Genomic DNA, 24710 nt, shown 5'->3' on the forward strand with positions numbered 1-24710 from the left:
CACCGATAGTTGCGCCAGCAGCTCAGTCACATCACTTAACCGCTAAAACCTTTTTTCCAGGAATGCAAGTAAATAACTTTAATGTGTCACTTTAATCAAATAATAATCGGATTTACTTTTTTCAGCTTTTTTGTAAAACTGTGAATTTTACGCTCATGTGTAACAACAATAAAACATCAAAGTGCACAGTGGCAGACGGAGCATGACAGGAATGCTGTGTCATAAACACGGACTGGATGCTGGTCTAGTACATTTGTGGAGCCAGTAGCGGTTCTTGATACGGGCGACACGGGCGGCAGCCCGGGGCGGGATCACGGGCGTCGGCAAAAAAAAAATGCTGCCCATGCTCATGCTGCCCGACATCAGCCAGCGCATAGTGGGAATGTCACAGGCACCGATCGGTTTTCTATCGCCCATTTGCTGGGAGTAAGGGCGCCCCCCCCCCCGTTTGCGAGGTACGCCTGCTGCGTAGGGAGGAGAGGGCGGGGCGGCGGGGGAGTCTCTGGCTGGAGCAGCATCTAATAACCAACTCGCAAAATAAAACAAAACAACAAACACCAGACATCATGATACAGACTTATAATCTGCACCGATGTTTTTTCTATAGGGAAAAGTGAGCGCGAGAGCCCTCGGTGCGCCTGCGCGCTGCTGAAGTCAAAGTAAACTTTATTGTCATCTCCGCTACAGACAGTCCAGCATATAGAGACGAGACGACGAGGCTGCAGTTACAACAGTGCAAGTAAACAAACAATATATATAAGAAAATAAATATACACTTTAGGACTCGGGGTAAAGGATCAATAACAATTTAAAATTTACAGTTTGATGATTTAAAGTCTCCACACAACCCGTCGAAAGGGGAGGGGCCTGCTGCTTCCAAATAGAGCGTATTTCATTCATAATGATGTAAATCCAAGCTCATTATGGATTCATGATCTGAATCCTGGGTTGTGTGAAATCCCAGAAAAGCACCTTAGACAAAGTGAATCTGTGAACTAAGGTGTAGGTGTGTTAGGTTATGTTGTGGTGATCCTCGGGTTGAGGGATGGGTGTTCAAAATTAAAACCAAGATGGACAAGAAAAGTTCAAAATCATCAGGTGCTCAGTTTAGAAAAAGGAGAAAAGTTGGTTTTAATCACTGAAAGAAAAATAATTAACAAATCAAAATAAAACAAAAGCATTTTGATCAGCCCTATTTCTACTCGATTAACAATAGATAACCATTAAGTGTCACATAAGATAAAGTATCCTTAGTTTTCAGAATTATTAGAGCTCTTTTTTCCTTTTAATTTACTTTGTCCAAACGATTTCTAAATGGCTTGACAGTACGTACAGAAACAGTTCCCGGAGTGGCTTGAAACTTGGAAAAATGGCTTCTTTGGAATGTTAGCTGACTTCTGAAGTGACGGACAGAGACAGAAGAAATGAAGTTCAAGCAGAAAGAAATCCTACAGCAGCTGAACCAACTTGGCAGATCCCGAACAAACCCAGAGTCCGACGTGGAGGGGCTCTGTGAAGGTGGTCTTTACCTTTGCAAGGAGAGTCATGGAGCCGGAGACGCTGTGGAAGGACAGGATACCTGCGCTCTGATCCACGTACACCCCGATCTTGCTGGACTGAGGAACCTGTAGGAACATGGTGGTGCTGTCATGTCTGAACTCGTTACTGTGACACCACAACGCCCACGACTTGTCGTTGAATCCGAATCCACTCTCACTTCCTGTTCTGCTGATGCTCTTGTAGGCGACCGCTATAGCAACAAACTTGCTCCACTTCACCTCCCAGTAACACCGTCCACTCAGAGCTTCTTTGCCGAGGACCTGAAGGCTGTCGAACCTCTCTGGGTGATCAGGGTACGACTGCTCCTTCTTCATGTACGTGACCTTCCTGTTCCCCTCAGACAGTGACAGCCATTTGCTCACTGTATTTGGATCCAGTGTGATTGGACACATATACTGTAAGAATTCGTTTCTGGTCTTGGGCTCTGTCGGCGGTGCAAAAGGTAGCGGCGGCGTCACCAAAGCTGGGTGTAGTGGGGCCAAAGCCGTGGGCTCTGCTGGAGGCACCACATGTTTCAATGAATTTTTGCGTGCTGCTGTTGCCAGAAAAGCTGTTAGATGTGGTGCTGGTGGAAAACGGGGTTGTTTCAAGAAACTCTTGGGCTCTGCTGGTGGAACCACACGTGGTTGTTGGAAGGCTGCTGATTTGACTTCTTCTTCTTTTGTTATGAAGGATGTTGGTGCTGGGACTATATGCGGTTGCTTCCCTGAACCCTCGAGCTCTGCTGGTCTCAGCGGCGCCTCTCCTTGGGTCCAGCCCTGACTCAGAAGGTCTTGGAGTTTGTCTTTGAGCTGCGATACCGCCGCCGTCACCTCCTCAAAGCTCAGAGGAGGGACGTTGACGCCGGTGTGTGTAGATTTGCCGAGTGCTGACAGCGAGTAGAAAGTGAGTAGAAAGCGGTGGTGGTCCTCGGTGTATGAAAGCTGCTTCAGCTCCGAGTCTTTCTTCTTTAACTTGGCGATCTCGTTCTGCAGCTTCTCCTCGAGCTCTTTGACCCGACGCGTTTCTGTTTCCTGCTGGATTCTGATCTGCTGCTGCACTTCGGAGCTTCGTCTCGCGATGAGTTGGGCCAGCTGGCTGAACACCATCTGGCTATTCCTTGCTGCTTCATCGGCAGAAATGTTGATGACCCCCACCTGCTTCTGAAGCACTGTCAGATCTTGCTCCAAGTCTTGGATTCTCTGCTGGATGTTCTGCCGACATGGATCGAGCTCATTCTGCCTCTCGGCCCGCTCTGCTGCCAGTGACACGACGTCGTGGCCTTTGTGTTCGCTGATAGAGCAGAGGTAGCAGATACACTGCTTGTCACTGCGGCAGAAAACTTCCTTCACTTTGTTGTGGAGAGAGCAGATTTTTTCTTGGAGGTTTGCTGAGGCTTCAACCAGTTTGTGGCTCTGAAAGGCCTGAGAATCGTAGTGAGGCTGGAGATGATCGTCGCAGTAGGAGGCCAGACACTGTAGACAGGACTTGGTGGCTCTCTGCTTCCTCCCAGTGCAGAAATCACAGGGCACATCTCCAGGTCCAGCATAGTTGTGATGAACAGGAGGAGCAGCTTGGAGTTCAGTTTTCTTCAGCTCCTCCACCAACTCTGCTAACATGGTGTTTTTGCCCAGCACTGGCCTCGGTATGAAGGTTTTCCTGCACTGGGGACAAGAGTGAACCCCCCTTTGATCCTCTCCATCCCAATGGTTGTTAATGCAGATCATGCAGTAGCTGTGCCCGCAGGGAAGAGTCACCGGATCCTTCAGCAGATCCAGACAGATCGAGCAGCACAACTTTTCTCTGTCCAGTTGAGGCATTTTAATTCTGAGAGACAGCCAAGAGTTTCTCTTCTTCTCAGCAGATTAAAGGCGAGTTCTGATCCGAACCCAAACTTGCGCCAGTCCGTCGCACGTCTGCAAGACACGACAGCAGCAGGAAATATGCGGACAGAAACCAGCTGCTGTGTTTAAGAGCAGGCAGCAGAAAGAAGCTATCAGGTTTAACTTCATTCCAGTCCAAATATGATGCCAACATGCATCACAAGACCACCCCCCTCCTCTTCCAGACACAGTGAGCTTTACTCATATTTGCACATTTGTGCGTGTGCAGTGCAGAGCTGCTGTTAGAAGAACAGAAATCTGATCACTGTAGAGGAGCTGAAAATGAAGCATTCAGTCGATAATAATAATAATGATAAATGATCAGCGTGTAACGCACGAGCCTGGAACAGCTGTGCTGAGAAATCTGACACACAGAACAAGACGTGATTTCTACTTTAATAATGAGTGAATGTGTGCGGCCTGGCTCCGCACCGCTTCCTTCTCCTCAACTTGCCATGACAAGAATTTCATGACACTTGCTGAAAAATGCGAATGCTCGGCTGGGAAACCAGCAGGTCTGCAAACAGATCCAACAGTTTCTTTTAACTCTCCTGAATCTGATTTGCAGATAACAACACACACATCCAACACACAATGGTCGCCTCTCGTCTCTCTTATGTACAGTATTGCTACTATTGCACAACTGACATACAATTCTATTCAATTCTATTGTTTTTCTTAATTTTTGCTGCTCTTATCTTTGTATTGTCCACTTTGTTTCATGTTCAAGCAAATTTCCCTGATACAGGTTTGTCTTATCTTATGTCAGGTGTTTACATGCTTACAGTGTAGGAACAGGTTGATGAAAGGGGAAGATAAACCTCCTGTACTCACGAGTATGTGTTTAGTGCAGAGGACAGTATCGTCAGGTGTGCAGGCTGGATCACAGAGCACCCAACCTCTCCTCGCCTCCTCGTAACTCACGAGAACTGTAAATGTGAAATTACAGAACATGCACATGTTGTGTGCCGAGTCACGGAGAGCAGTCTTTGTTTTATTTGAGGATTACCTTCAGACAGGCAGAAGAAAAAGTGCAGTTTGGTGCACACAGAAAGCTGAGAAGCTGCAGAGGAGGAGGAGTTTATCAGGTTCATCTTCATTCCATGAAGTCACGGAGCGAGAAACTGCGACTGACAGCCTGATCTGGGAGTACAAACTCCTCTAAACAGAAAACCAGAAGACCAACGGAGGAAAGCTTTGACATCATTCAGACTCTTTGCTGTGCTTTCCTTGTTTTCCTTCATTGACACGTGCACAGAGGCTGACTGGAGACCAGCCACAGCAAACCCACCTGAATGTACAGAATTCAGGAAGCACAGAACGGTCACAGGCCTCTGGCCTCATACGGGTCGAGCACTCCATGTTGACCTTTAACGGCAGATTCATGTTGGGGAGTTCAGGTTTGATGATACTTTCTTGTAACTTTAATCCAAACAGTGAACTCACGTAGGAGAGCGACCCCCGGAGTCGTCGTTCGCAGAGCGCCTGCAGCCTCGAGTCAGCACGGTGGCACTTATGCTTAACTGATCTGCAGCCTCCTCTGCCAGCGCGATGCAAACTGATGGAAATGCTCAATAAACACACGTGCTGGCTTGAAGGCAGAGTCAGTGAATAAATCCTGAGCTGCAGCTTCGTCCTCGGCCTCCTGCTAGGACTCATTTCTGAGCGTTCACCATGGCAACTGGCTCATACAGAGCAGAGCATCTATTTTAACCCGGCGGAGCCAAGAAATGGCCGACTTCAGCGTTTCTGTCATAGATGAAGCTGCTTCTTTGATCTGGATCTTGAAATCCAGCTCTCAGCTGTGGCTAGCGGCTCTGCGGCTCTGCGCCTGTGAACCGTGGGTCAGAGGTCACGAGGCTGGACAGACGGGGGTGTCTGTGGCTCCGTCTGCTGTGGCGAGACACAGGAGCAGCTGAGAGGAACTTTGAAACAGACAGCACTGTTCATCTGTGTGTGATTCGGGGCGATTTAGATTCTGTTGTGCATTTAAAAAGCTGCCTGACAACATTCAGTGACTGTGTTCGTCGTGCGAACAGATCCGGACGCATTCAGCAGCCCGCTATGACCCACAGCTAGTCCTAAAGTCATCTCAACCTAAGCTTCACTTCATCTCCAACAAGATGAGTGTGACCAAACCAAATCACTGCGATTACAGCAACATAAATGTTAATCACATGTACAGCTGCTTCCTGGAGCAGAAGCAGGGATCGTGCACGCGGATCCTTCACTGCTTACTCTTGCTCAAATATGTGGTCTGTCTGAGCGGACACGAGGGGATCAGGTTTAACATCATTCCAGGACGAGCAGGACAGTTTAACAAAACAGCAAACATCATCGCTGGAAATGTTCTGTCAAAACAACAAAAGCAGGCCAGCACGTTCCCATCAAGGCCGAGGCCGCGGACGCCGCTCTGACCTGCTGTCAGCTTTGGTCTCAGGGCTGCAGAGAGCCAGCTTTCTTTGGGTTAGCTGCTTTAACCAAACCCCAAAGCCTGTTAACATAATACAAGTCTTTGTTGTCATTGCACAGTCACACCAAGCACAACAATGCAACAACATCAAACTGTCCCATGTCGGCACTACGCACAACTAAACACAACACTGTAACTTGAAGTGCCAGAAAGGTAAGCGCAAAAAAGGATGACTTGATAAACAAATAAAAGAATGAGTGCATGTTTATTATTATTGTTATTGCCCCCAAAAAGTCCAGGGGGGTAGCCAATCAGGTCAGCTGTGAGCATTGATCAGGGCTGTTGTAAAAGCTGTCATGGAGTCTGTTCGTTCACAGATAATCAGTTTTACATAAGAAGAACCACAATTATTGTTCTGTTAGCCTAACCCAGAGCTTCAGAGCCATTGGGGGGGGAGAACCCTTGGAGGACACTGCTAGCATAATGGACAGGTTTGTGATGAGGCGCCCACGCAAACGCAAAGCAGGAGATGAAGCATCGCTGAATATGTTTCTAAACCAACTTCATTCAAAGACTAGAAAATATGATGAAGCAAATCTTCCCTTTGGCTTCACCTGCACAGGTGCGGAGGTAGGTCTCCCTGCAGGATTAGTTTCCCTGCGTCGGGAGCAGCGCTGGGCTCTTCAAATCACGGACAAACAGGATCCCACATTCTTGATCTTTAGTTCACAAACACTTGTTGTAATGACTAACTACTCCTGACATGTTGGAGATGTTTGCTCTTTATACAGTAAAGTTGCAGCAGGATACAAATAACATCAGGCTGATCCTGCCACGATTTGTTCCCCCTGTCACAGACAAACAGGATCCCACAGCTGTTTATGTTTTTGAACACATTTTGCATTTTTTGAAAAATGTATTGAGATCAGTGTTGAATATTATTACACAGGAAAAACAACTACATGTAAAATAATGACACCGTGAGCCTCTGCCTTTGTAAATGGAGGGACAGTAACTGCTGTAAAACCTGCAGACAGTCAGATTAACAGTATTTCGTCTCTATCATTCTGCAGTTCATCTCATGTAAACAATAACGTGGCCACAGCGTGACGTGGAAAAGGCACATACCTTTGACGCTGCGTGACCAACTCTGTATTCCTCGTCCACACGGAAACGCAAAAAAGGAGTTTTAAAAATCTGTTTTCTGTGATTCGAAACGTCGTTTACGTGGACGAAACAGCTGCGTGTTCAAAAATACCCGTGTAGGTGCGGACGCAGCGTAAAAGAGTTTATTTTATTACTGCCTGCAGATTACTTGTGTTTGCTTAATTGTTTACTAAATGTTGGAGGTGAGAAATAAACCACAATGGAGCAAAACATGGGCGTGTGGTTGGAGGGTGTGTTTGTGCCTGTGCACGCGGGGGGGCGGGGGCGAACATTTTTGTTGTAAAACAAAGGGGGGCCAGTAAAAACAGTTTGGGAACCACTGCGTCATTAGTGTTCGATGGTGTGCGTCTCCTGGCACTGGGCGTAACTGCTAAATGAATTTCCTGAGTGGAGCTGTAATCATCACCCTGATTAAATCTGTCTGCTCCGTTTAGACCTTCATGGCCAAAGAAAGACGCGAGTTTAGAGAGAAGCTGGTCGTGCTCGGCGTCTGTGCTGCTCAGGTTACATAACACCACGCGACACAGCACGTTACATTTTATTTTAATAATAAAAGACCAAAATCACCTGAAATGCATCAAAATACACATGTACGGGTATTACTGTGGAGTATCAGGCCCTCTGTACACTGGCACACAGTGTCTCGTCCACAGGCTGCAGTACAGGGACGGCTCACCCCCAAATCAACACATTTTAGAGTAATTAGTGCAAAGAAAATAGTTCCTGAATGAAACGCTTGTTAAAAGCTCGGTGTCGGTGCATCTCCTCACATCCCCGTGAGGGAAGAGCAGTCGGACCTACAACACACCTGATTTTGAGGTGAACTGCTCCTTTAACGGCGCCCTGCAGGTCCTGCAGGTTCATCCACAAGTGGGACAGTTTCACATTAAATCTGTCAGCTGGTTCACTGTGCACTCACACCACAGATCTCAAACATCGTTTTCCACCTGCAGTCTGACGTGCTCAGCGTGCTGACACTAGGTGGCGCTACAGGAACAGCCTCACTGTCCAGGAAGTCCGGTGCAGGGTTATCATCAGCTGTTTTTACACGCTCCTCAGAGGGCCACGCCACCGCTCTGACTAAGAGCGTGCCGTTAACGGCTGACCTCGTTACATGCAGGTGGCACTGACTCGCTGCACCCTGTGGGACAAACACAGGAGGGTCCGACTCCAGGCCTCGAGGGCCGGTGTCCTGCAGATCTCACCCTGGGTCAGCACACCTGAATCACATGATTAGTTCATCACCAGGCCTCTGGAGACCTTCAAGACATGTAAGGAGGTCATCATTTAGCCTGCAGGACGCCGGCCCTCGAGGCCTGGAGTCGGACCCTCCTGATCTGACAAGTTTCCTTCTCAGTCTGCTGACAGCTTTAGGCTACGTCCACACGTATTTTTGAAAACTGAGATTTTCCGTTCTCGTTTAAAAAAATAAAATAAAATAAAATAAAAAAAACCCGTCCACAGACGCAAAAATGAAGCAAAACACTGCTATGAACATGCCAAAGCAACAGGTGGCGATATATTCCTAACCGTGTTGGCCAATCAGAGGCCTAGAAGCCTGGGTGGGAAAGAGTAAACAAAGACGGGGCATAGAAGCAGAACAGAGTGCTGTTTGTGGAGGCACAGCAACTGTGTAAGCATGTAAACACTGCAGAGAGTAAAATTAACAGCATTTTGTCCACGTCCGCCACTGTAGAAGTTCTCAATCTAACGGTGTTCACAGCCGACTCTGAAGTACGCTGTGGACGCTTGTGTTTACGCAAAGCTAAGCTAACCGCGGCCGGACTTCCTGCACAGTGTGGACTGTTCCTTTAACTTTGAGAGCTGCAGTGTTAATATGAAAGCATGCAAATGCAACACTGTTTACCTGAAGCTCCTGGCTCATACAGTATTTACACCCCAGTGCTACATAAAGGTACATACTGGCAAACAGAACCGAGGCACAGAAAACAAGGACAATAACCACGGTGCAAAAATACGTACTAATTACTTTCGGTCTTCTTTTAAAACTGACGAAGCTTTAAGGCAAAAAATCCGACAGGCTGGAAGCTTCAACCTGTCCAGCGTCTCCACAGCCGTTCATGTGCAGCACGTCTGGTTCTTTCTGGTCTCTCGCTGTCCAGGCTGTGCACAGAAGTGCACGCCGCGAGGTCGGCGCTCACAGGGAACCAGGACGACTGAAAATGAAGCAGAAATTAGAAAAATCTGAGCAGAACGTGATCGAGAATTCTACGAACACCAGGTTGGATATGCCCGTGCAGAGCAGCCTCACCTGCTGGGGGGGTCCCCGTTAGACAGGCCGCAGCCTGTAGCGGAAGCGGACATCTTCAGCTGGTAGCATGACTCCCAGGCCGGCTCTGCTGAGGTCCAAGGTGGCTTTGCTCTGGCCCTCCTCCAACTCCAGGTCCAAGTAAAGCAGGATCACGGACAGGAACTGTTTGATCTCATTGATTGCGAAGAAACGTCCGGGACACTTGCTGGCACCTGAGCCGAAAGGCATGAGGTAATGCTTGAGCTTCTGGCCACGCTTGTAGAAGTTGGTCTTCTTCTGGCCGTTCTGCACGTAGCGGTCGAACCGGAACGTCTGACGGCACAGAGAGAAGAACGACAGCGTGACGAACAACAGTCAAACGTGGCATCCCTTCACTGCAAATGACTGTTACAGCTTCGGCTATAAGCCCTGAGAGGAAGAAACCACCGACTTAATAAACCTGGGCTCAGATGGAGCCCTGCCACAGAATGATGACCTTTCACCCCGTCACTCCTGGGACAGGCTGGGGTGCTGATAAGCTGGAAAGCGGAAGAAAAATGGATGGAAGATGGAGTTTGACTAAAATGCCAACAGATGGCACTATTGTTCCCTGTGCTGCTTTAATAACCCATCATTTCCCCCAACAGCAGATAATCAGTCTGTGTGGATTTCAAAGGTTTCCAGACTTTCCTCTTAATTTGGAGTTGATCACATGACTGGATGAAAACACCTTAAAGTTACACAAAAACCAGAACTGTGATTCTGCAGGGATTCAAGGCTTCAGGGGTAACAGCCCCTCTGAATACAAACGCAAAGAAAGACATGCCACGCTGTCATTTGGATTTTTTAAAGTCTCACCTTAAGGCAGGTATGTAATCAGTTCAAAACAACAAATGCATGTATTAAGGTGCACTGAGTCCTTTTAAGTTGAAAAGTGGTCCAGCGTACCTGTGGGTCCTCGTAGATCTCGGGGTCCAGGTGCATAGCCTGAGGGTACAGGGCAATGATGTCTCCCTTTCTGACGGCCGCCGAGCGCTCGGCATCCAGACGCAGACTGAAGTCCTCCTGAGCCACCCGGATGTTCATGGAGGCCGAGCACAGGCGGAGGCTCTCCTCGATGGCGCTCTCTGTGGAGACAGTCGGGTCAATGATCTTCAGGTTCACATCTCTAAGTGTACGAATGCAGAATCTCTGTGTGCACGTACCCATGTAGAGAAGTTTCTCCAGGTGCGCTGGGGTCAGCATCACATCCTTATCTCTGCTGAATTCCACCCCGCTGAGTCTCAGGACGTCCTCGAGCTCCCGACGGACGAACTGCAGTGCCTCAGGGTGACTCACCAGGTAATACGTGACCCAGAAAATAGCAGGAACCGTGTTCCCCAGAGACGCCCACAGGATGGCAAAGTGATGAGCTGAAAGTCAGCAGGATGCAGAATGTCATCCACAAAAAGCTTCCACGCAGCATTTACACTCAGGTCACAAAAACAATTATTGTCTATATTGTGGGCTGTTGAGCTGCCAGTGGCACTGGTACACTGCACAGGGAGGGAAGAAAGGCCTAAATCCATCAGCAGCTGCAAACACATAAAGCAGGCCGACATTACGCTTCTGCAACAGCCTCCACAAAACCCCCGTCAAGTATTTGGGACTGTGCTTAAAAGCCGAGTCAGTTCAATTTAGATGAACTCTACCATTAAATAAACATCATCATATAGAGCCAAACTTGGTAGAAGCTTGATGATGGAAACCAAAAGCATTTGGTCAAGGTGGGATTTGCTGAGGGACATTTATTAGAAGCGTTCAAAGAAGTGATTCAAAACTTGAAATGACCAAGACAAGTTCGCGCCCACGATGGGTGGATGTTAACCTCCGACCACAGCTGCACATGAGCCACTCGAGGTCTGGGCTGTAGGGCAGCAGAAACATGTTTGCACAGCAGCTAATTATCTACCTGCTTTGTCGAAATCCCTCAGCGTGTCATACTGCTCAAACATCTCGAATCGTGTCCTGATGAACTCTGAAGAATGTGACCAGCAAGACATCTGGTGCGGCAGGAAGTAGTTGATGAGCCTCTCGCGGATCGCCCTAGTCCGTCCCAGCAGCCAGATGGGTATCTGAGCGACGAGGAGCGGAAACATCTTGTCAAACTTGATGAAGTCCGTCTCCAGGACGCTCATCCCGCTGTGGCGGCTGGCGGATGGCGGCTTGCCGTACATGGTGAGAAAGGTCGCCTCGAACATGATCGAGTTGCAGAGCTTGTACATGTAGGCGGTCTTCCAGCTGCTCTCCTGGTCCAGGTAGTCCTGACGAAATACCAGCATCAGGTTACCCATCATGCTCTCTGTCAGGGGCGTGAGGTTATCCCCTTGGAGGAGAATGAAGCCGCGTGTGATCTGCTCCTTCAGGCCGGGGAACTTGCTAGTAACAGGTGGATAGCCAAAGGCAAATGATGCCACCCTGTTGGAGAACTCGTGAAAGTCCAGCTGCCGGCCTTGTTTGATGATGTTGGGATACAGTAAAGGATCCATGATGAAGGTCATGTATTTACCTGTATTTATAAAAGATGCAAACCGTATCAGGTGTTTAATCTCAGACTGGAGCTTTTTAAGATAAAAGGTCAGCAAGTCTATAAAAAGTTGGGACAGAGCAAAAAAAAAAAAAAAAACAGCTGGAAAGATCAGTGGTCCCGAAGAGAAACAGCTGGAGGAGCCGACTGATCACTTTGAGCATGTGCGTACATATATACACAAGATGGTATTCTCCTTCCTGTATATACAAGTGCGTATATACAGGAAGGAGAATACTATCTTCTAGCTCAAAGAGCAGTGGGAAGAAGTAACGTAGCTCAGCTCAGGCATGCAGCTTCTTCCTGAGTGTACGTAACATGTTCTATTATCATGCTGCCTCAGCCCATCACTGCATTTAAACCACGTCTTTATACACAATTTAACCCAAACACAGACTCACAAAAACCATTCCCAGACGTTCTCACCACGAGCACGTTAAAATCAACCATCTCTGTGGTCCAAAGGATCTTAAATATCAACTGGTAATAGATTACTTTGTGCTCTAAACATTATCTAACTCTAACAGCTCGAACACCAACTAACAAAGCCCTGAAGTTTTAATTATTTTGACTGTAAAAATAAGACATTTGTATGATGAAAATACCCATCTGTGTGTTATAAGAAGTGTCCTGAAAAGATAATTTTGTGCATTTTTATCATTATTTCCTCACAGCTCGACACTAAAACGTCTGCAGAGACAGTTATAATCTTTAATTTGGTCATGACTAGGTGTCTGATATTATCAATCCTAAGAATTTATTCTGCTTTACCATTTCAGCTTTTTCATTTTCTACTTGTGTCTGCGTCCCATCATTCACCTTAATTCTGTCTTATTCATCACCTACATTATTGATAAGTTCCTCAGAATCATTCCCAGAAAAAACATATTAGTATCACAAGTAAATAATATAAAGTTTGACTATTTAGAAACCTTGAACATTGATATGTATAATGACCTGGAAACAGCGCACAGCTTCACTGGCTCGTGGTCACTCAGGTGATTGGGTATAGAAGGAGTGTGTCAAAAGTAGGGCTGCCACAAACGATTATTTTGAGTCGACTAGTCTGCGATTATTTTTGTGATTAGTCGACTAATCAGATCATCATCCATTACAGCTTATTGCACCAGCAGCATCTGCTCTTATATAACCATCATTAGCTTACAGCTTTAAGTATTTAAGGTGCTAACTAAAAATAAAGACAAGATGATAGTTTATTAAATTTTAATGAAGTTTGCAGATTGTTTCGGTGAAGTTTAATAAACTCCTTGCTTTCTAAAATATAACAGGACACCGGAGTAAATTCTGGAGCATCTCACACTTCTGATAATCAGCTGTCTGCTTGACGTTTATTCAGCTGTGTAAAAACTTTAATCTCAGCCAAACCGATTTACTCAGGAACAAATAAAATACTGAAAAAAGCCAAACAACAACATTTTAAGTTATCTAAGTGACTCATATATCATGTTTAACCTGAGTAGCGAAAGATGGCGGTGGGTTTGAAAACGATGTGCCGGGAGTCCGGTGTTCTCACGGCTCTAGTGAGCCTAGCCCCCGGCTAGCTATCGAGCTAGTGGGTAACAGACGTCTCCGAAAACGTCGGAGCGCTTTTGAAAATATGTGGTGTCCTGATAAACTGAGCAGATATTTGAGGTTTACACAGCTACATTCTTACCTGAAAATATGTTAAACATTTATTTTGTGACCCAGAAAGAATAATAAGAGTAACATTAAAACTAACTAGCTGCCGCCATTGTTGGAAACTGAGCAGTAGTGATGTTCGATTCATGAACGAATCGTTCAATACTCAAGAATCACTTTACTGACTCGTGAATCATGATTCACAAGCCCAAATGACTCACTGACTCATCCCTGTTGCTGTTAGCAAACTAATTCCATTAGTAGAAATATATCTAGCTTATAATTAAAATTGTGGGGGGGGGGGGGGGGGGGAACAACAGCCAGTTTCGTAACAAAAGCATTTCTGCTCTGAACTGGAAGAAAAACCCCTGAGTAGAAGCTCACATCAAGAAAATAGCTCCTCCGTTCACAGTAGCATCGTGCTGCTAACATGCTAACATCACATTTGAGCTACTCACCCCCTCCCTCCTGTGCTGAATCAAAGAGCGAGCGAACAAATCACTAAGGACTCACTCACCCCCTCCCTCCTGTGCTGAATCAAAGAGCGAGCGAATCACTCAGGACTCACTAACCCCCTCCCTCCTGTGCTGAATCAAAGAGCGAGCGAATCACTCAGGACTCACTAACCCCCTCCCTCCTGTGCTGAATCAAAGAGCGAGCGAACAAATCACTAAGGACTCACTCACCCCCTCCCTCCTGTGCTGAATCAAAGAGCGAGCGAATCACTCAGGACTCACTAACCCCCTCCCTCCTGTGCTGAATCAAAGAGCGAGCGAATCACTCAGGACTCACTAACCCCCTCCCTCCTGTGCTGAATCAAAGAGCGAGCGAATCACTCAGGACTCACTCACCCCCTCCCTCCTGTGCTGAATCAAAGAGCGAGCGAATCACTCAGGACTCACTCACCCCCTCCCTCCTGTGCTGAATCAAAGAGCGAGCGAACAAATCACTAAGGACTCACTCACCCCCTCCCTCCTGTGCTGAATCAAAGAGCGAGCGAATCACTCAGGACTCACTAACCCCCTCCCTCCTGTGCTGAATCAAAGAGCGAGCGAATCACTCAGGACTCACTCACCCCCTCCCTCCTGTGCTGAATCAAAGAGCGAGCGAACGAATCACTCAGGACTCACTAACCCCCTCCCTCCTGTGCTGAATCAAAGAGCGAGCGAACAAATCACTAAGGACTCACTCACCCCCTCCCTCCTGTGCTGAATCAAAGAGCGAGCGAATCACTCAGGACTCACTAACCCCCTCCCTCCTGTGCTGAATCAAAGAGCGAGCGAACGAATCACTCAGGACTCACTAACCCCCTCCCTCCTGTGCTGAATCAAAGAGCGAGCGAATCACTCAGGACTCACTAACCCCCTCCCTCCTGTGCTGAATCAAAGAGCGAACGAATCACTCAGGACTCACTAACCCCCCTCCCTCCTGTGCTGAATCAAAGAGCGAACGAATCACTCAGGACTCACTAACCCCCTCCCTCCTGTGCTGAATCAAAGAGCGAGCGAACGAATCACTCAGGACTCACTCACCCCCTCCCTCCTGTGCTGAATCAAAGAGCGAACGAATCACTCAGGACTCGCTCACCCCCTCCCTCCTGTGCTGAATCAAAGAGCGAGCGAACGAATCACTCAGGACTCACTCACCCCCTCCCTCCTGTGCTGAATCAAAGAGCGAACGAATCACTCAGGACTCACTCACCCCCTCCCTCCTGTGCTGAATCATAGAGCGAACGAATCACTCAGGACTCACTCACCCCCTCCCTCCTGTGCTGAATCAAAGAGCGAACGAATCACTCACTCACTCCCCCCCTCCCTCCTGGCTCACAGCTGCTTCTTCTTCTTCTTCTTCTTGGTTGGCAACCAATGTTAAGGCGCATTACCGCTCCCTGGCTCACAGCGCAGTGGACATTTAGATGAGAAAATGTATATTTGACACACTTAAGGAAAATACTAATAAAATACAAATAAACAAAATAAATGTTTATTAAGCAATTTTGATAAGAAATTGCTTAATTTTAGAAATGTTTTTGCTCTTTTTTTCTCTATAAAATAGTTGGGGGGTTTTTTTGGTTTTTTTTTTTAATCATTCATCTTAGCAGTGGGATTTACATGAAAAGGGAAACAAATTAAGTTTGAGTGAAAATGTAAAATTTTTGCACTCTCTGGTCAACTGACTCAGTGAATCAAATGACTCAAAACACCCGATTCACTTTGGTGAGTGACTCATTAACACTCGATTCAGCAAAAAGAATCAAATTTACCATCACTACTGAGCTGGGCTGCGCTATGAATTCTGGTACACAGCTTCTTCTTCTTCGGGGTTTAACGGCAGCTGGCATCCTTGTACATGCAGTGCTGCCATCTTCTGTTTCAGTCCGTTATTACACTCTTAAATCCTGCTACTTATTCCTGCGTCTTTTGGGATCTTACAAAGCTTCAAACGACGCGTCGACTATTAAACTAGCCGTCGACGATTTTGATAGTCGATGTAATCGTGGCAGCCCTAGTCAAAAGCAAAGATGGACACAGGCTCACCCTGTCACCTGCTCCGTAATAATCTGTGCGTCACACTTGTATAATTTACAGGATTTTGATTTTTATGAATGACTGAAGTGCAGCCCTGGACTGTTTTAACGAGTTTGTGCTGCTAACGTGCAGACAGGCCGTCTCTCTTTAATGGGGCTGGTAGGGACGCTGGAAATACCAACCTGCTATCTGGACGGTAAACACATCTCCAAACTTCCTCTTATGTTCTTTCAGAAATTTGTGGGCATCTTTCCCAAACTCCAGAGCTTTTCCAATGAAAGGAATCCAGCCTTTTATTAAAGGGGGCTCATCTTCTCGTCTGCAAGCAACACACAAGAGAAACCACATTATTTCACCTCTGTGAGTTTGACATCAAACAGTTTATCTGGCGTCACACAGCGTGTCTGATCTGAACTTTGAATCCTCCTGTGGACGGAGGCTCAGGTGTTCCTGTTCACTGAGATTGTGAAACTGTAATAAAGGGTAACCTCAGGCAGAAAAACACTCCCTCCTATAAAACACCTTCAGAGTCTGCTGCAGTTATTAAACAGACGTCTGCCTGCTGTGAGCTTCAGGATCTGTTTTCTATCGGCTCGCTGCTGTTCGGTCAGCTCACATGTAAACTTGCTTTTAAACAGAGAATCAGTCAGTGCAGTTTGATTTAATGCAAGGAGCCTAACATGCTGCATCAGCCCGTGTGTGCACTGTGCCCCATTCCCTGGATTAATGGCCGTAATCCTGAGCAGTCCGGTGTTTACCCAGAGCTCTGCCGTGGAAGCCCGAATGTCGTGAAGGCATTTCTCAGGAAACACGAAAACGTGTCCGGGCCAGTCACAATCTGAGCTCGACTTCCTGACCTAACATCAACGGTTTAAGCGCCGAGTCTCCACTTTGATCCGAGTTACAAACCCTAAACGAGCTGCGAGTGCAGAAAGCCAGAAACACTCCACCCAGCTCCACGTTTGGACAGAAAGGTTCAGTTTGATAACACAGCAGGAAACAAACTATCACAACAAGCGTCACATTTACAGGGTTCATGCCTCAACAAGACTCCGATGTTCTGCATAATTAGCAAACAGGGAACGAAACCCTGAATTAACGAGGGACGAGGACACAGAATGACTTCAGCTCTCTGCCAGCGTTTGCAGCCGGATCACCTCGAAGCAGTCGTCGGTCACAGTGATGCTCTGTGTTCACACTACTGATGGACTCGTGTACACAAACAAGCACACACAACGTGACCCCAGAGAAGTGCAACACAAACACAGCATTTCTGAAAGCGATGCAAAGTGAGGCCTTTCTCTCCGAGCTGCTCCCTCCAGGAGTCACATCTTCTGTTCCAGCGTCCTCCTCTGTCACTGCATGTCCTCCTTCGCTACGTCCACAAACCCGAGGCTTTCCTTCACTCATTCCTACATTTACATCTGTCTTAATCACCTTCACCTGACCTTCAGGTAAAAAGGACGCACACAAAGGCAGAAAGTAACGAGATGTAAACAGATGTCTTTAAACGTAACCAAGGAGTGAAACTAAGACTCCGCACGACTCCCACGGGCCGTGAGAGGAATCGTGACTCCGGGGGAACAAAGAGAAACGCGGCCCTGCCGGGTCCGAGCTGAAGGGCGCCTCACTGCCTCGAGAAAACAACTTGTACAAAGGACCGAGCAGCAGGGTCATTACTGCGCCGCATTCATGCGCAGCGGCTGGAAACGTTCCACCCTTTAACCAATCTGAGGTTCCCGCTGTGAGTTTCCTCCTGAGCTGCTAAGTGTTCCCCTGCACTTCCAGTCTTTGTGCCTCACACTGAGAGGAACTTCCTCCTGGGAGCAAAAGGTCACGGGACACCCTGGAGGCGGCCCAGTTGTCTTCAAACACAGACAGGAAGCCTTTCATTGGGGCCAGACAGCCAAACATCGCCGACACCATCAGTTAATCTGCTCTCATTACGTCATCTGAATACAAAACAACTTTATTTCTATCGCACATTTAAAACCAAAGGTAAACTAAAGTGCTTCACAACGAGGTTAAAACACAACAGATATCTGAATCAGACCAGAGAACCGGGTGTGAGTCTCTCCCGGTAGCTGGTTGGGTGTAAAGTATGAGTGCATCTGCAGAACGAGTCACCTGACCAACAGCCGGTGTGTGTGCACTAACGTGCGGCCAAACCTAACGAAGCCGTGTCTGCACATGCTCAAACATCAGCCTCCCACCTCCAGTCACTCCCTGCAGATGCGTGCCTTTCTATCCCACGCTGTGCCACGTGACCACACCGTCCGTCTCATCCAGGTGAAACCCGTGAAGCCGGGTTACTGATATTTCAGAGACATCGTCCCGTTTCATGTGCTCAGTTTAGATGAACCTGCAGCAGCTGTGTCAGACTGCAAAGTGTGGAAACTGAGGAATGACGCGCTGTGTGTCGGTCCAGACACCGAGTGTCCGCTGTGAGACGCCGAGTGTGTCAGAGACCAAGACGTGGAGGCGATCGGCGCTCTGAGAACGACCGCGGGGACAAAGAGTTCAAGAATGCAAGACAGAAATATTTGGAACATCCCACCAGATGGACATCAGCGCTCCCACTCAGCTGTGGGAATCCAGCATAAGGATCCAGAACAGGACAGAGCTGGACGGAGCGTGCAGTCTGAGGAGGCACTGTCCTGGAACAGCAGAGTTTGAAGCCTGAGCGTTTAAGTCCTTACAGTCGTTCGAAATGCTCGGAAACTCTGGATGTGCAACCACAAATCTGCTGCGAGAAGAAAGAAACCAGAGAAATCTGCCTTCAGAGTTTCTGTCGATGCTGCAGGATTCTCAGGGTTAGCCGCTCGCTTCAAACGCTGAGTGAACGACGTCACTCGTGAGCCGAGGGCGTCTTCAAACACCCCACACTGTTCTGGAGTCAGCTTCACACCAGGCGCATCAATCAGATGCTCCTCGAATGATTCGGTGCCGACCAAATTCATCCAAACGTGGCTCAGAGATCTCACCTGTCCCACCTGCAAAAGCATTCGTCTATACTGCGCTGGAGCCGAGCACAAGCCGAAGGGAAGCCAGCCGTTCCCAAAACGTGTGATAAAGGCTGTGAGTGGCGTGCTGCTGTCCTCCATGATGGTCCGCCTTGCACCAGCGCTGAGAACCATGCGCTCCTGCTCAGGACGCTGAGCATGTGTTGAGCAGGAGGGATGGGATGACGTCACGCTGCATCAGAGACGGGATGCATCCCATTTCATTCTCATCTTTGGAAAAAGCAGCCGTCTCACCTGCTGATCTGGGGTCAGCTGAAACAGGTGGCTCCCATAAATCGCGGCTGCATTTCTCCCCCTCACCGTACGCTCCTTCCCTCCAGCGGCAGGAGTCAACTTACTTAACCAGTGATCGCCGTCTACAGGGCAAACAGCTGTAACTCGCTGCAGTCGCGCGGCGCGGCGCGAAGGATGAGGGTGATGTCATGGTTCCTGCTGGAGGTGGGAATCACCATACATCCCACGATACGATGTTATCACAATACTTAACGCACGATACGATATTATTGCAATATTTAACGCACGATACGATGTTATTGCAATATTTAACGCACGATACGATATTATTGCAATTTTTAAAAATATTTTGCGATATTCAGATTCTGTCCATAAAGGTAAACTTTATCAATATTCATTTTATCTAATATCAAAGTCGCACACTCAGTCTTTCTCTCATTTCAGTTTTATTGTTGACAAACTGAACGGTTTGTATTACAGTCTAGTCCAACTTAACTGAAAACATCTGGTACAATTACAGCTATTTATAAAAACTATGCAATATGAAAACTATGCAGCCCCTTCAGCAACTGAAGAATTTGAAAGTAAATTAAAACAAAATATAATTTTACATTAAATAAAAAAGTTTTAAACTTAATTAAAATAAAACATGTCTTAAATTAAAATAAGTAAACGGTCATGTTTATTGCTGCCATAAGAAAAGTTAAACACATTTGGACAGTGTCAGGATTCTTGCTCAGAAAAAGGACCAACATGCTCTGAAGTCAGAGCACAAAAACCTTTTTTGTAACAAAACATCGATTTCTGTATCGATACATTATTAGCAAACAAAATATCACGATACTACACAGTATCGATTTTCCCCCCACCCCTAGTTCCTGCCATTAGTAACTGGGATGACCACGCTGGACCGATTTCCCCTCTGCAGGGCGATGACGGTTTGCCCCTCTGGTAATGCTGACACGTCCTCACACCCTCACTGCAGGAGTTTTGCGGCCCTCGGGTTTCTCCACCTCAGCTGATTGTTTTGCTCTTCTGTGGTTCATTAACTTTCACTGATTTGCTGCCTGTATTTTTCTTTTGCATTGATCGTCTCTCTGATCTGCTTCATTCATCTTATCGATGAGTCTGTCACCCGAGGATCATCGAGATGAAGCTCGATACCCGAAAGCTCAGTGCTGACAGACCTGAAGTCCTTCTGCACGAGTTCTGGGCTCTTCATCAGACCCGGAGTCTCCCGAGGGGAGCAGAAGCCTCTCCTTCAGCTACAGTTGTCCTGAGGAGGAGGTTTTGAGGAGATTCACGGCTGACCAGCCTGCGATACTGGGGTAGGGGCAGGTCACCATCCACCTGAAGCTGCCTCTAAGACTCAAACTAAGACTTCAGCGCAGCTCCTGTAGCGTCTCTGTGATGCACCGGGTCTGTGCGTGAGTCTGAGCTTCTCCCCACTTTGACCTCTGGTCGTCTCTCACTCAGTGACCTCATCCTCCATCTCTTTGTTTCCTTTCGTGTGCGTGTTGATCTTCTTCCACTTCCTGTGGCAGCATCGATCTCAACACACTTCCATCATGTGCCCGAGTCTGGAACGGGACAACGAGCACTTCCGTCCCGCAGTGACCCCAGGCTACCCCACCCTTTGCTTCGCTGCTGGGAAACATTACAGTCGGACTAGCAGTGAACGTGACCCGGGTCAAAACAGAACAAACACGAAAACATCGTTCATGAAAAAAGTTACAATGCCGATAATCACCGACACGTTTCAGAGCCAACCAGGAGCTCCGCGTGCAACAACTTTTCTCATCAACACAGACACGAAAAATCAGAGCCGAGCCGAGCCGAGCCGAGCCGGACAGAGATGCGGGCGGACTCACCTCGTCCTGCCGCGCAGGACCAGCAGGAGCAGCGGCAGGAGCAGGCCGAGCACCAGCAGCAGCAGCGGGGACATGATCCTACCTCTCTCCGGGACTCACACCGGAGCGCTACTCTGCGGGAGCGCGCACACACACATATACACGCGCACATCACCGGAAGCTTTCAAAATAAAACACACCAACTTCAGTTTGTTTTTATCGATCATATGGATGCCACACGTGACACACAGAATACAAAGTTATAAGAACAAAGATAAAAACGAGGCCGCGAAGACTCAAATCTCCTTCACTGAGTGCGTGTTCTTCGTGGATGTGGGGTTGGAGTGGAAGCTCGCTGTCAGCTGGGACAGTTGCAGTCCACGCCTGTGAAAACGGAGACCACCAACACTGTTAGGGACCGTGAAAAGAGCTCAGGCAGCTTTCTATACCTGACCTAATAAATACGTCTCTGGGAAGTAAAACGAGTTTCATGGCTGTCACAACACTGCAGAGCGTTGTGTGTGTCGTCCTGTTCTGTCTTATCTTGTTTATTTGTGCATTTGTTTGCACATTGCACTTTACGTAGTCCTGTGTTTGTGTGTTACATGTCTGGTTGAAATGACAATAAAATCTGTCGATTCATTTCAATGAGAGTTTGTTTGTGGCAGAGACCAGCTAAGAGAACAACAGCATCCATTATTAACCAAACTTTGGATTTGCAGACTCAGCAGGTTTTGTTTTTCCACACAGTTAATCCAGGAAAGGCTTTAAAGTCATGCAGAAGTCAGACGGCCGAGTCCGCACCGCCTGCACCAACACACCGAGTTACATCCTGAGAGGACAGAAAACTGGCTTTCATGAAGTGATGCTTCTCAGCCGGGGAAAGCGCCACAGTGTTACTGATGATCGGTAACAGTCAAAGAAGTTCCTGTAAAATTAGCTGAAGTGCAATAAGAATACTTGTGACATAAAAACCAAAAACAATCATTTTAAGTGTTCTGTGAGTCTGTGTGCTCGGGCAGACTGTAACAGGAAGCAGGCCGAGCCAATCGAAACCAGATATCTGGAGGTACATTCATGGCTTTTCTGTCTCTGTATGAAGCACTGCCGTGTACCTGATAAAACACCGCCTCTCCTGAAAGCCTAGGAAACAAGCACTGCAAACAGCCGAGTGTGTGCGTGTGTGTTGTGCTGACATGAAAACTACTATCTAGGAACAGGAAGGAGACAGAACACGAGCTGAGGCGCTGCTCTGGTTCTGCAGCGTGACATAATGTAAGTGTAAACCTGCTCAGTGCACACTCACAGAGTCAAAGTCCACTCACAGAGGAAGCAGCGAGTCCCTGCTGTGTACCTTCTGCCTGCCAGACACGCGAGCTGTGCTCCACCCGCCAGCGGAGAAGAACAAAGGCCACGACTTCATGAAACTGCTGCACCGAGTATCAACAGGAGGACGTGTTTTTGCAGGGCACAAAAGAGAGACTGCAGTTTGGTGAAAGAGCCTCTGTAATATCTCTGATCTCAGATAACGTAGCTTTACAAATCATGGCTCTTACACCTGTGTTTGCGCAGGTAAATGTGTTTTAGATGAGTCCAGCGTGCAAAGGCAGCCCTCCCTGTATATGCAGGAGAAACCGGTCAGATGACCTGTGAGCACAGCTCCATAATTCAATTAACCTCTTAAGAGCCAAGTCTACCTGATCTCCTGCCTTTTGCCCCTGGAGGGGGGGGCGTTGGGGCTTAAGAGGTTAAAGGGAAGTTGCAGAAGTCCAAAATCTCCTCAGCTGGAGACAAAAATTACATTTATTCCCCAAAATCAAGTTTTGAGCTCTACGGACTGAGAAATTCTGACATTAGAGAGAAACCACCAATCAGATCAGACGATGCACAACGAACACTTAGAGAAGAATTTCCTTTTAACAGGAAGAACTTTGTTGGAACATGTTTCTGCAGTGAACTTTGCCGCTGGGATTCGCTCACAGATTTCACCTGTTGACTCTAAATCTGGACACTGTTCCCTGTTTTTTAGTTTGGAGCGTCTCAGTACTGGACAGCCTGGATGACCGAACAGGTTTCAGCTTTTAAGTCTGTGAAGCCAAACTGAAGGCAGGCTTTTGTTGGTCCTGAACTGATGCTCGACGATCACTCCAGAAGGAAACTGAATCAGGAGCAGAGCGCCGATGCTGAATGTCTCTGAACATCCACTTTAGACATTCTCATCTCGACTGTTTCCCACCAAGTCTGTCAGCGACGAGTGTGGAAAGAAATCATCTCAATCTGAGAGTGAAGGCATCCCAGCGTGATGGGTGACCAGTGCCGGCTTGTGTAAAGAGACATTGCTCAAACATTTCTGAGACAGAAACACGCTTTAACATGTCTCTGGCATTAGCGGCTCATGTGTTTGGAGATCGGCCGCTCCTCTTTACAGATCAGGAACTTTGCCACCTGAAATAAAAACATTAACGATCAGTGAAACAGCTGTTCTTAAATGTTTCTGTTATTATCGTTTTATTTTGTCGTCTAACCAGGGTCAGGTCTGTAAGTGAGCCGTGGCCACAAGCAGCACATGTTTGTCTATCAGCGTTAATGAAACACAAAGACAATAACAGTTAGTGGGAAATCGATAAAATTCCAGACATTGTGTTGACACATGAGCGAAACCCGACGTGGAAGCTTAACTCACATCAGTGAAAACGCCGATAAGAGCCTGTGTGAAGCTGCCAGCACAAACACAAGCAGTCATGTCACGCTGGTCCTGTGCAGAGACTGTTACCTGTAAACTCACGTTGCATGTCCTCTGATTACACCAACATTTGTTTCTTCTGCTCTGCACGGCTTTTATTTTGGAGGCGAACGCCGAGTTCTGCACTAGATGTGCTCATCCTCACGCGGACAAACTGTCACTGTTCACAACAGATCCAGAATATGTCTGTTAAGTTACAGCACGTCAGCGATGACCTGCAGAAACACACAGTGCCAGCGTGGGCGCACGGACTCAAACCCTCGGCTCGCCGGGCCTCTGGGCTGGGATCGGGGTTCACGCTGTGATTGTCTGACCTGATTCTGCTGAGTGAAAGTGTGCGAGCAGCGGGTTGAGTTCAGTGCACGTGTATGTGCAGCCAACAGCCTGCAGTGTTAGAGGGATGACCCCTGTGGGCCGACACGAGGCGACAGCAGGAAGGAAAAACTCCCTTCCAACAGGAAGTTAAGAACCCGGATCAGGGTTGGGTTGTGAGAAAGGAGAGCATAAGGAAAGAGGACGTTTCCTCCTGTGCCATCAATGTGCAGGAAGTTACAGCTGTTCAGCCTTCAAAATAAAAGCCCAAATACTCTCAGCAACAGTTTTCAATTTGTTCGGTTATTTTTGAAACAGAAACGTTTGTATGGAGGTCAGAAGGAGTTTAATGTGTAGCCAGTGCTTTGTGCTGCATTTTTCTGAAGACTGTATATAAAAGATGGACATAACCACGACACAACATTCCTTGATGTTAGGATTTGTTGGAAAGCGACCTCCCAGATGTTTTTCTGTGAAGCGTCTTCTATTCTTTCTGAAACCGTTACGCTCAGAGGCGGGCTGAGGTCTCCAGTTGGAGCCTCGTCAGGCGTTTATTGAGA

General features: G+C 47.5%; 2 protein-coding genes across 3 annotated transcripts; both read right to left on the reverse strand.

Moving 5' to 3' along the window:
* Positions 1-649: 649 nt before the first annotated feature.
* Positions 650-7269, reverse strand: LOC145419219 (E3 ubiquitin/ISG15 ligase TRIM25-like). The gene is made up of 2 exons (XM_080292366.1): positions 4257-7269; positions 650-3455 (listed from the first exon to the last, which is right to left on the reverse strand). Exon 2 carries the CDS (start codon positions 3357-3359, stop codon positions 1449-1451), a length of 1911 nt encoding a protein of 636 aa, XP_080148492.1. The 5' UTR covers positions 3360-3455; positions 4257-7269; the 3' UTR covers positions 650-1448.
* Positions 7270-7528: 259 nt separating this feature from the next.
* cyp7b1 (cytochrome P450, family 7, subfamily B, polypeptide 1) lies at positions 7529-21852 on the reverse strand. 2 transcript variants are annotated; one of them, XM_080292385.1, is made up of 7 exons: positions 21117-21797; positions 16171-16307; positions 11205-11801; positions 10459-10665; positions 10202-10380; positions 9275-9586; positions 7529-9179 (listed from the first exon to the last, which is right to left on the reverse strand). In XM_080292385.1, exons 1-6 carry the CDS (start codon positions 21188-21190, stop codon positions 9293-9295), a joined length of 1488 nt encoding a protein of 495 aa, XP_080148511.1. In that variant the 5' UTR covers positions 21191-21797; the 3' UTR covers positions 7529-9179; positions 9275-9292. The 2 variants fall into 2 exon arrangements, with proteins under 2 accessions (XP_080148511.1, XP_080148510.1); XM_080292384.1 differs by having other exon boundaries at positions 10202-10665; positions 21117-21852.
* Between the last annotated feature and the right edge of the window lie 2858 nt (positions 21853-24710).

The sequence above is a fragment of the Astatotilapia calliptera genome, chromosome 18 (genome assembly GCF_964374335.1).
Source record: "Astatotilapia calliptera chromosome 18, fAstCal68.1, whole genome shotgun sequence".
NCBI lineage: Eukaryota > Metazoa > Chordata > Actinopteri > Cichliformes > Cichlidae > Astatotilapia > Astatotilapia calliptera.